At 36.2% G+C, this 12,263-nt stretch overlaps 1 protein-coding gene across 5 annotated transcripts in view; it reads right to left on the bottom strand.

The window, feature by feature from the left end:
• TTLL7 (tubulin tyrosine ligase like 7) overlaps positions 1 to 12,263 on the bottom strand; it is a 65,348-nt gene that overhangs the window by 11,990 nt on the left and 41,095 nt on the right. For all 5 annotated transcript variants that reach the window (XR_008483669.1, XM_054285964.1, XM_054285966.1 and 2 more), the window contains 5 exons: positions 12,043 to 12,129; positions 7,546 to 7,741; positions 6,556 to 6,836; positions 3,515 to 3,649; positions 1,759 to 1,839 (listed from right to left, as the gene is read on the bottom strand). Coding sequence is in view for 4 of the 5 variants with exons in the window: in XM_054285964.1 (XP_054141939.1) it covers positions 1,759 to 1,839; positions 3,515 to 3,649; positions 6,556 to 6,836; positions 7,546 to 7,741; positions 12,043 to 12,129 (780 nt within the window). In the remaining variant the exon portion in view is untranslated. The remainder of the gene's footprint in view (positions 1 to 1,758; positions 1,840 to 3,514; positions 3,650 to 6,555; positions 6,837 to 7,545; positions 7,742 to 12,042; positions 12,130 to 12,263) is intronic.

Genomic DNA, 12,263 nt, shown 5'->3' with positions numbered 1-12,263 from the left:
TCCTTTTACTGTAGTACCTGGAGTTGAAGAAAACTAAGAACTGAACACCTTAGAGCAAGCCACAGACTGCCAAGTACTCTGGAAAAAAAAAAATCTTTCTCCTGTTTTTACTGTGCTGATATTGCCAATATGCCAGTGCAGGAAATGTGCTGGTTAATTGCCCTTAATGTGCAAACATGGCAAAAAAATCATCCATTTAAGAAAAGAGACAAGGCATTGCACAAGGGCTGGAACTTCATGAAACCTATATCTTCATTTTTCTAAATTAATTTCCCTAGCTTGCCTTCATTTTTCTCTTTAATTTACATCATTTGCTTTAACAAAACAAATTATCTAGGTGTAACAGAACAAGATGTTATGAAAGGGTGTATTCAAAACCCTCTGGTAACCATCAAAACACTTTTAAAGAAATTATGTAAAGTGATGCAACATGAAACAGTCATAACTCCTCCCATAACAAAATCTCTTTTTATTGAAAGTCTTAGAGTAAAAGTTAAATTTTTTTTAATTTGACATGAATAACATGAATTGATTTAATTGGTTTACTCTCAGCTTACTTCTGAATGCCTCCTATACCCGTGCTGTAATGCCAGAACATTACACACAAGATTATAAGTGTAAGTTTAATTTTTCTATATGATGTTGAATAATTGTTAAGCAAATACAGCTGTCAGGTAGGAACATTGTGCAATCTAGTATATTGCCCAGGTATTTTCTTCTTGTGTGTTAGAATTTCCCAGTAAAAGTGAAGGGGACTGAGATTCTGTTTTGTATTTCACAAGGTTGCAAAAGGTATCTTTGAGACAGATTCCTTACTTGCATAAATATTCTCCACCTTGCTCATTTCTCCTTCACCCACCTCATTGGAATATAAAACATAGTTCTTTCAAATCAACAAAAGACATTTGGCAGTCCTCAGCTGCAATGTCATTGTCAAAGTTAATCCGTTTTTATAAACTACCCTTCTAAGAATAACTATCTGATTGCTTGAAGGGATTGAGGTTAAAAGCAGTTTAAAAAAAAGGCAAATAATTTCCAGTGCAAGCAAAGATGAAGGGCTCACTAGTGCTTCAGGAATTATAAGTCTCCTAAAGTTGTAGAAGATGTCCTCACAAGAAGAGCAAAAAGTCCACATTTCTGATTGTGCAGTTTTTGCAGGTAACAACCTGGCACATCAATCTCTGTCATCCTGACTTTGTACATGTGCCCTTGGTTTAACATGACTGCCAGTCAAATAAAGGGCAGAACCACCCTCTATGGGAGGCTTTCTGAAATAACGATTAAAGGAGAAAATTCTTTGCTTGGTAGGTCCATTTTTTATTCAGCATGATCTCTTCTAATACTGTGGGTCAAATACTCCAACAGCCAAGTGAGTATCACTTCCTCTAAAGGAGTTTTAATATGCCTGGTCTGAAACTGCTGACTGGTGTAGCCCTTATCAATCAAATCTGCCAAGTGAATACCCTTCTAAGAACATTAGCTAGAACTAATAGGTATGTAAGCACTAATCATTCATTTGCCTTTTTTTTAGAAGACCAGTTTTTTGAGAAATTGATTTTTAAATTATAATCCAGAGCAATCGTGCTTCTCCAAATATGGAGCATAATGTCCTTTAATTGAATTAATGCATATCTATGTTAGTATCAATAGTCTATATTTTAGCATCTCAAGTCCCTCCCAGCTACTGCTAAACACCAGTAGAAGCACTGCTATGCATCTACTTTAGATGACCTTCTGAAAATGAAATATGTCACTTACTTTTCGTTGTTTTGCTGAATCCAGTTTTACCAACCAATAGGATGAGACTTTTGTTTTATGATACTTCCAATTGTCCATAATCTGTGGTCATTGTAAAACACAAGATAAAAAATACACATGAAAGTTGGTCTTTCAATCATGATCACTCCTAACCCTTAAAAATGTGTGCATCTTAAAGACTGCTGTGAGAAATTTTCTCTAAAAGAAATAGCAAAATATTTGCAAAATTATGTGGGGCAAAATTTGCAAAGATCTGTGTGATGCTTCAGTTTAGTACCACCCTCTTTTCTACCTGATTCTGACAATCATACACTACAAAGTAGTTAGAAAGTTGTCTTGACTGACACAGCCCAGATTTTTTGAGAGTAGTAAGTTCAAGAATGCATAACTGCTGATCTATTTAAATAGTGAGGGGTTTTGCTGCAAATGGGACATTGGACATACCTGGAAATCATATATGATAAATAATCATATATGAACTGCAACACTCTCCTCTCACAAAATCTAAGTGCTATCAAAATAGCTGAAGCTGCAAACATACATTTTTATTCTCCTTCTATTATTTTATCTTTCTACTCTACTCCAGACCTTCAACAAGTTCTATGTCGCCAGCACTCATTTTCCTCCGTGATGAACTCTCTCCCATCAGGAATTGGTTATGGCCAGATGAATTTTACAAGAGCTGTGCCCCAGGAAGGCGTGGGGCTCCCCAGGCTGGCGCTGTGTGAGGAAGCAGTGCCAGAGGAGCGCTCGCAGCCGGCTCGCGCAGAACCGCGCACTGGGGCATCGGGGACAGCGTCTCATGGAGGGTTCCAGCTCTGCTGCTGGGAAACCCAGCCTGCTGGTGGTGAGTACTGGCTTCCACCAGCACCAAATCAACCATCACTACAGAAGAATTCCTTCCCAGTCCAGTGTAGCTGCAGAGATTGCTAGAAACATAATCAGCATTCTGGAAGCTCACAGAGCTCAGGACCTTTCTGGCCAGATAATAAATCAGATTAATTTTAACAGATCAAGGACAGTGCTCACGACATCAGAGCACAGGTGTTTGAATCCTTTCATTTTCCTTCTAAAATGACCAGGGAACATCCATCTTTATTTTTTTCTTTTCCATTCTGTTAGCTTCTTTGCATTAAATATTTACAAAGTATTTAGACACCATGCAATTTCTGCTTATATATCAAGTATTGGGATTTAATTGACCTTTATTTTGGCATTGTTTCACATGTCTTCGATACTAAGCAACAAGGCTCAGGACAACATTAGATGTGAGAAAGGTGAATTTGGTAGACTACAAGAGCCAAAAAAGCACATGAGACTGGTGTTCTTTATGACCCCCAAACCTCCATTCTGCCTGCAGCATACAGTTCTGAGTTCTCTAGTATGCCTGCTTGAGAGCAAGTTAAACAGGTCAGGGTCTGTTTTAACAATATCAGGTGAAATATGAATTGTAACATTCTTCTTGGCTTACTTAAAAGTTTGAACTCTCTCTAAAATGAAAAACTGAATTTTCCCAACCCTCCTGATTATTTCTCACATATTTTATAAAGACACAGGAATGTTTTCAGTGCTGTGCTTTTAAGGTCAGAAAGGATGCAACGCTCCAAGCTTTCAAATTCTTTTGAGTTATCCTGAGTTCTGGAAGTTTTAAGGCCACAGGAGCTAATGAATCATAGATTGAGCTTTTTACTTTCCTTCATTTCAGTAGCCTAAACAATGTCTAGCCTGTTCTTCTTTCTTATTTATAGATACTTACATCTTCTATAATTAATTCAGATTCTTCATTTGTTTTTCCTGGGAACCTTACTTTCAAGTCATTGATACGGAGAAGAGTCTCCTTTGTCAAAGCAACTTCTTGCTCTTTTGTTTTCTGTTGCAGCAAAGACTCACTCTAAAAGCCAACACAAAGCAGAGGAAAACATTTTAAGCGTGCCATTAAATCACATTACAAAGATGTTTGCTTGAAAAAAAAATTCTAGAGTGACATAAAATATATTATTAAAATGCATAGACATATTATCTAATACAGAACTAATACATATCACATACATTAATGCATCACCATTACTGAGAGTTGTCAAGTAATCCAAAAAAAACAGTTAAAATGTTCGTTTGTTTGAAACAGAATAAACAAACATATATTCCATATTTATGGTGCCACAATTTAAAGTATAAATTTGAAATTGAGATAACAGACTCTGAATTTAAATTCAACATAATAAAAAATATTAGTCATAAAAAGCATCCTTTCAGTGCGTCACTTCAACAATTTAACATAAACAGGCAATATATCACAGGGCCAACATTTCAGGGAGCATTAAAAAGACCACTTTTCCCCTGCTTTAGTCAGTAAGGGGTCTGACAGGGCCTCCAGTTGTCCAGAGTTTTGTTTAAAGTATCAATGGTTTTTACGCCAACGCTGAACTGAACCCCTGCAGGTTTGGCAGAACACCATCTTTGGAGGATTTGGGGGTCTACTTAAAAACATGACACACTAGTTAGAAGTGTTTCTGATCCTCTTTCTTTCACATACTTTTGCTTTTTCTCATTTGCAAAACCAAGTCAGTCTAATTTTAGCATTTTTCAAGAGTGAAATTCAAAATTTTTAGGTACTTTTAATCTTTGTATTCTGTAACAACTACAATACTTAAGGGTATCTTTAATTTAGTGAGTGATAAATATTTTCAAGCACAAGAAAAATACTCTGGTATTTGATACATGTTAATATGGCTGAAATAATAAGATAGAAATAATTTGAAATCCACTTACGCTTCTAACTCCTATAAGAATATGTCTGTAATTCCCAGCTGTAAATGATTTATTTTAAATTTTGTTTCCCTGCATTTAGAACATTTAGATCTCAGCAGACTCCAAAAACGGCAGTGTACTGCTCTTATCTTGCCCAAAGAACAGATAAACTAACACTTTATCATGCACAAATGATTTCTTCTTACTAAGTCACAGATTATCAATTTTAATGTTATTCTAGCAGTAATATATAATATATTATTCTAAGTTGCAAAAATAATTATGAACAGAGTGCCATTCAGAATACAGTGCTAAATTATAAGTAATTCTTATCCATTCTGTAAGTAATTTTATTCACATCATTTTTAGGAAGCACGACCTAAGCTCTATCACCCAAAGTAATTGTTCTAGACATCAAGATCAAGATTATTTCTGTGGTGGAGCTTTCTCAATGAAAAAGAGAGTATGCTTTCTAACTAATGTTAATTTAAGCGAGTAGGCCATTTTTAACATCGGATGGTAAAAGACTGCTTTTAATCTTTCAGTAATTTGTATTTGATATAAAGTTAATGTGAATAGAAAAATCCATATTAGCACTGTCTCATTAAACTCTCAGGGTACATGGTGATGATAAAAGGGTACTTTTTAAACTTGAGATAGCTAATGCAATAAAAAATACCTTTAACATGTTGTTGTGAAGACACAATCTTAATGTCTTTCCAATTCTATTAGCTGACTTTAAAGATGGAAAACCATGTTAAAGAGTATTTCACAAGATGTCAGCACACAATTTTAAAAGGACCCTTTTTCATCATTTAGACAAAGCCTCACAGGCAAAACAGACAATGAGCGTTCTACCGGATAAAAATGATGATTAGAGATAGTAAATACTATGAAGCAAGTTAATTAGCATTACAAAAGGATTGCTCACAATCAAAGCTCACCACAATACAGAGAGGCAGCAAATACAGGTTAAAAGTGCCAATTTGTTTTGCGCCATCTCCGCACAAATTATTTGGGTGATGAAATATATAGGTTAGGCATCAAAGCATGAATGGAAATGCTCTGGCACCAGCAGGCAGTGCAATCCTGAGTGAGGCTGGGGATTGATCCCTGCAAACACTGCCTAGGGATAAGTGAATATGGGCTCCATCACCCCAACACAAAAGAAAAAATGCCTGGGCTGTGAAGGAGATACCAAAGAGGATGGCAATCTGCCAGCAAAATGAAAAAATATACATGGTCCAGAAGTACATTGTGAAAAGTACAATAAACCACACAAATTCTAAACAATTAAAAGTGTTTGATCTAATTTGTTAATTGTTTGGGCCAGTTGCTTGTCTGTCTCAAGGAGAGGGTGCAAATGCAAGACAGTTTATCTTCTTTTGTAAAAAAGAGAATGGCTTCTGAGTCAGCTACTGCAGTGGCAAATCCCAAAGACCACAAGCACTGTATAAATTTTCAGCTGTTCACTTTGGAAGTAGAGCTCTACTGCAGAGGTATAGCATATGCAAAAGAGGTCTAATAGGTTGAAAATTAATCTCACTATCTTCTACAATGGACAGCCATACAAAACCTTCCTAGTGTTTTATTCTGGCACAATGTATTTACCCTTGGACTATACACTGGATTTGAAATCTGGATATATTTTTGTTACTGTAAAGATTTTGAAGCTAGGTACAGCCTTACTTCAGAACCAGGAGTCCCCAGACAAATCACAGAAAATTTTTAAGAGAGGTAATGGTCTTCAAAAGGCTGTTTAGGAGTGAAGGTTTCCCATTCACAAAGTGAGGGTTTCCTATTCTCTTAAGAAACTTATTTCTACAAAATGTAACATCTGTATTGCTGCACCACAAACACTGAGACATCATGGCTGGCGCTCATCCCATTTCACACACAGGTCTAGAGATCTTATATGCTCAAGTGTCTTTCAAAACAATCTTGACAACAGTACATCAAATTTTCTGATGTTGCAAAAATTACTAGTGTATTTATGGAGATTTAGAGAGAATGGAACACATTTTGAATGCAACCACTGTGTTAACTCACCCCTGAAGAGTTCATAGTTCCCGAGGTGGCTGTCTGAGAGAATCTGGCTGAAGATGGGCTACGACTCAAAGAGTGGGACCTGTTCACAGAGGCTGTTCGCTGCATTTGGAGAGCTGTTTTGGCTGAAAAGGGGCGCGGCTCCGCTCCCTGGGACTGCATAGTGAGGATCGATATGGAGCGAGGGCAGCTCACAGAACGCCGGATTGGACCTGCGGATGATGTGGGGGACGAATATGATGGAGACTTTACATTTTTATTTGAAGGTTTGCAGTTCATTCTACCTGCAGACAGATCAAATGAATGATGTTATTATTTATTATTTCTTAACACCCATTTTTCAGTCTTTGTAACTAACAACACATATGATCAGTGTGTGCACAGATGTTGCACTACAATGTGTGTTGACTAACAACTATCTGTGTAGAAGTCAGTCGTGTCAGATCCCCTAACAATACAGAATTTACATACTCATAGGTACATTTATTTCTTCCTCATATTCAGCTTTAACCAGACTCCAATCCACTATAACACACATGAGATTTATGAGAGAGGGCATGTGCTCTTTAGGTCAAAATGTATGTGACTTCTGTGTATGCTTTCCTAACCCTAACGATATGGAAACAGGAGAGAAAATTTGCTCAATGGATCTCATATTTGAAGATTCAGTATCTCTCATTTGTTAAGGCATCGTTACACCATTTTTTAATTCAGTTTTCAGCTAAATAAATGCTGCTATGAAAAATAAAATTTTAGAAGCACCATTATACATGTGCAACTACATTATAAAAGTCTTTGAGACAATACATGACTAAAACAAAAAAATAACATGGTATATATCTGTTAATTTAGAAAACATTTTAAAGAAACTAAAACAAGCAAACCAGAGTTAAACCCTGAGATACAAAGTTGACACATTCTGAAAGACTGAGGAATTTAATATAATTCATCATCAATGCCAGACTTCCTTGGAAAAGTGATTATTTAACTTACCTGATCTTTCCAAAGATTTGTATTTATTTTCTTCAACATCATATGAAACTTTTTTCTCTTTTTTTTCATTGTGATCTTCCTTTTCAGTTTCTTCTCCCGACTCTGACACACTGCTGTCACTATCACAGCTACTGTCACTGCTGTGGTTCCTAGGCTTCCTTAAGGAATGTGCACTTTCTGGCATTGAACACAAGGGCTAAAAAAAAAAAAAAAAAAGAAAAAACCCCCAAGAAATTGAATTGAATCCCGAAGAAACTACCAACTATCACACAAATCCCTGATTCAGGCAGGTTCAGGCAGTATTTGCACATCTATAAACCCTTCCAAATTAGTTGGAAGTTTGTCCTAAATTTTAGAATAATTGCTTAAATATTTCATTAAATTCATTCCACTGTAATTCTGATCTTTGTCACATGAAGAGCAGCATAATATAGTGGGGGGGGGGAAATTATTTGAAGTATGAATTGCACTACCAGACATATTGAATTATGGTTTGAAATCATAAATCAATTTATTCAGAATACCATTTACAATCAGTTCAGGTTCCTCACTGATATTTGCAATAACTGAAAATAGAGCATAACAGTGATCAACTGATCAACATAAGTAGAAAAATACATCAGGGAACTTTGTCTGTTTTACTTTCAAAAAGAAAATTATTAATCTACATCCCACAAAGAGCAGAAACCAAAGAATTTATAGCAAGCCATGCTGGGGATTCTTGGTGCCTCATATGCACATGGGATTCAGTGCCATTAGCTAATTTTAATCCTGTGCTATTACCAAGGATACTGCAAGACAAAACCAAAAAGGTGGAGACAGAGAAACTGATCCAAGAACAGAAACTACAATTGAAAACTTTTCATCTTCCATCTACCATTAGTGAGATACAAAAAATGCAGTGTCTTCTATTACATCTGTTCTCCTGTGTAGGCTTATGTGGTCACCTTTTTTTCCTACACACTTTCTTTCCAGTTACTCTCAGCTATAAGAAGCTATGCTGATAGCCTCATCTACAGAATGGATTCCAATTAAACATCAGATTAAAAAAAAAAAATCATAATTTCTGGACATACTTTGAGTCAAAGTGAAAAAGAACTCCCAGGAAGAATTTAAATTTTTCAGACATCTTAGCATAATTTAATGCACCTAAATTTATTATGAGAGTAACGGGAAAAAGCCCCAAAACCTCCTGTTCCTGCAAGATACACTTTTAACTAAATAGATGCTACCTAAACTTCTATTCCAGACAAGGAAGGGAAGGGATTCCTGTCACTAATAGCATGTTTATGCCATCCCAAGCTGCTAGACCAGATAAGGAGAAGTTAGAGAAGAATATTGCATATAGGAGGGCCCTGACAATTGTTACACAAAGAATATATACAAGATTGATATGTATCTGTCTGCCAAAGGGATAAAAGTAAGGTGCCTCAACACATACCACTTTATTAAAAATAGCTGTTCTTATCATGAAATGCTATGTATAATGTAGACATATTGATCAGACATTCCTGAGGAGTTACACAAGGTATAACAAACATTTTCAATCACAGCTCACAGGGGCTTTAAGATAGATCGTATTCCACTTATCATATACATGTTCGTCACACATTCTACAGTAAACAATATCAATTAACAAAGAAAAATAAAAATAAAGATCAAAGAAATTACAAAAAGCAATAATAACAAATACTAGCTGAATCTGGAGATTCAATAACAAATAATAGCTGATCTCAGGAGACATCTGATTGCCTAGCACATCTTGCCTAGCTCATCACCTTGATCTTACCCTTATGCTAACCCAATTTTTCTGTGACTAAACTCATCTGATCTTATACCAAAATAATTAAAATTAATTTCTCATTTCCTCTACAACATCTGTTATTTTAGTTCCTTAGTCCATTGTCCTGCAAACACAGGTAATCCTGACAGTGTGTAGGTGTCAGGAGCCCTCTAGAGGCTCTAAATAAACTGGACGTTTCCAGAATGCCCTTCTCCATCTATGCAAAATTCAGTGATATTTTAAGTGAAGGAAAAAATGCCTTCATTCTGTGAACTTCTTGACTTATTTTTTCCTACACTGAATTCCTAATCATGTTCAAATAAAAATAAGGCTGAAATTCCTAGCAAACACAGTATAATTGTTAGATGCAAAGCTTGTATTTATTTATACATGCCCTGCCCTCAACCTCTCCTATGCAGAGATATGCATGTGGAAATGTAGATGCTAATATGTTTTTATGTGGTGAGTATGAGGAGGAACACACTTCTCTCTCCTAACTATTCCAGTTGTCCTGTTAGTTTTCTGAGTCCTGACTGATGCCTTTTTATCAAGGAAGAGTACAACCCAAGGCAGAGCATCTGACCTAAAAGTACCTTCAGTCAGCAGGGCAGCCACTGAATTTAAGGGGGGACAGACTACACGACCTTCTCAAAGAACCTTTCATGTTGGATTACATGACGTGAAAAGTACCAGTCCTGTGGTTGTTTTTTTGGGGCTTTTTTCTATTACATCCTGTATGTGCAAATAGTTCTTTATTTGTAGGATTTTAAGGTTACAAGATGAGGTTTACAGCTGGATTATTCTCTTACCTGACAGATTGACAGGCAATAGTACTTTCTACTGCCTGCCTCACTCACCAAATTTCTGTATAGACATATATTTCGACATTACATATCTCATAGCAGGCTCTTTACAAAGAGGTGGCCAATTAAATGCATATGATTGGCCATATATACCTTAACCCTCACAGGGAAGAGGTGATGCTCTTTTGCAAAAAGATACCAGGACCATCTGCATGGTCATCTGTATTTGAAAGGGAGCACACAGGACATTATACAACCAGGGAAGTCTCTGCTTACATGGCTTCACTGTAGGCAAGGTTTAAATGATTGAGAAATGTATCAGGGCCACAAAAAAGATGCAGAAATAAGAATCCTGCATAGCATGAAGTGTGCACAGTGCAAGGAAAATAAACACTGTCCCTGGATAAACTAGTTTCATAGTTTTCTGGCTGGATTTCATCAGTTTTAGGGGGGAAAAAATGAAATTTTGGTCATAAGCAATTTTTTCTTTCTCACCTAAGTGCGAACAATATTGTACCAGTAAGGCAGCTATAAGCTACACCATCCATTTGCCTGCTATAAAAGAAGACCAAGTCTTACTAATAAGTTAATCAAAATTCATCTTAAAACTAATTGAGAGAGGTTTCTCAATTTGGGCTTATGGGCTTAGTACCCTATTAATGTTTAATTAAAAGTTACAGTCTCCAGCCTGAGAAAGGCTTGTGAGCAAGCAGTGTAGAGGTAGAACAGAACAAGTCAGTGTGCATTCAGTCAACCAGATAGCTGCTCTCTAGGGTTCCTGGGAAAATACAGGGTTCTGGGAAAAGGGAAAAATGTGACTGAGATGTTAAACTTGAATAACTGACTCCATGTTAAAGAACAAAATTTCAAAGCAAAGAATCTCTGTAAGAATGTGGACTGAGAGTACTGCTAGGGTGGACTGAGGTTTTTTCTCTTGTTTAAATGAATCCACTGCTGTTAAAGCATGAGCTCACAAAATCCCCATATTTTAATGAGGTCCCTGCAAATCTATCTTAATACCAGATTGGGCATGTAGATCCTCTTTCCAGAATGCATGCCTGTAATAAGATGCAGCTCTTTGGATTCTTGCACATATTTAAAGTACCTCTTCAAGCTCAGAACAATTGTCAGCATTCATTTTATACAGATATCCACAAATTTGTACACTATGTCATGAGAAACATAAAATACTGTAAAAAAATTTACATGCATCCATAAACAAATCCATCAAAGCTCAGAACAGAGATGTAGGCTCTTCTAAGCAGACCTAAAATGTTTACAGGATATAAAAAACATACTTATTCTAGTCAAGCCCAAACTATTTATCTTTACTGGCTTAGAGATATGCAGTTTATTTAAGGCAAAGGCTCACATGAACTCTGCACACAAGCAGAAAGCATTAAGCTAAAAATAATATACATTCACATTAAAAGCAGATTTTGGATACAAAATGCATTCTAAGATATGTTGTACAACCCTCTTAGCAAGGGAGCAAGCTCCAAATATACCAAAATTATAATTAATTCTTTGACTTTCCATGCTGCCTTTTATCCCATGATCTCAAAATCCTGATTTTGGCACTAATTAATTAGAGATGAAAGCATTCTTTTGAGATCCACTATTGATATAAAAATCCTTTCACACACTGAAATCAATCTCTCATGCAACAGTTGTTGCCATGCATGGCAATGCCTCCAAATGGTTTAGAGAGGGAAAGAAGGATTGCATATCCCCTTAAAAATTTAATGGGATTTAGTTGGAAAAATGGTAGTCATATCTCTATTTATACTTACAAAAAAAATTAAAAAAGGTTAATGGCAGTCAGAGGAAGAAAACTTCCAGCTGGATCAGCTAACTAAGAAAACCTGTCTATAGAGTGAAATAAAAAATCAGTATCTAGAAGTCAAATACCTTAGGTCCTCGCTGCTTGGGGCATTTTCCTGTTAGCTTTTCATCATCTATTTCACACTGCTCCAGAAGATCCAAAATGTCCTCCTCCTAGAAATGGGAATTCCATTACTATTAATTCAAAGCAGGACATACCCTGTCCTTCAAAAATTCAAGCAGAAAGTGGTAGAAATTTGAAATTACTCTGATTACTAATTCCTGAAATAGGAATATGAATTCCTCCA

This window comes from Melozone crissalis, unplaced genomic scaffold (genome assembly GCF_028551555.1).
Source record: "Melozone crissalis strain CALT ecotype California unplaced genomic scaffold, PUWL_Pcris_2 ptg000045l_1, whole genome shotgun sequence".
In the NCBI taxonomy this organism is placed as follows: domain Eukaryota; kingdom Metazoa; phylum Chordata; class Aves; order Passeriformes; family Passerellidae; genus Melozone; species Melozone crissalis.
This window is presented reverse-complemented; position numbering and strand designations above follow the sequence as displayed.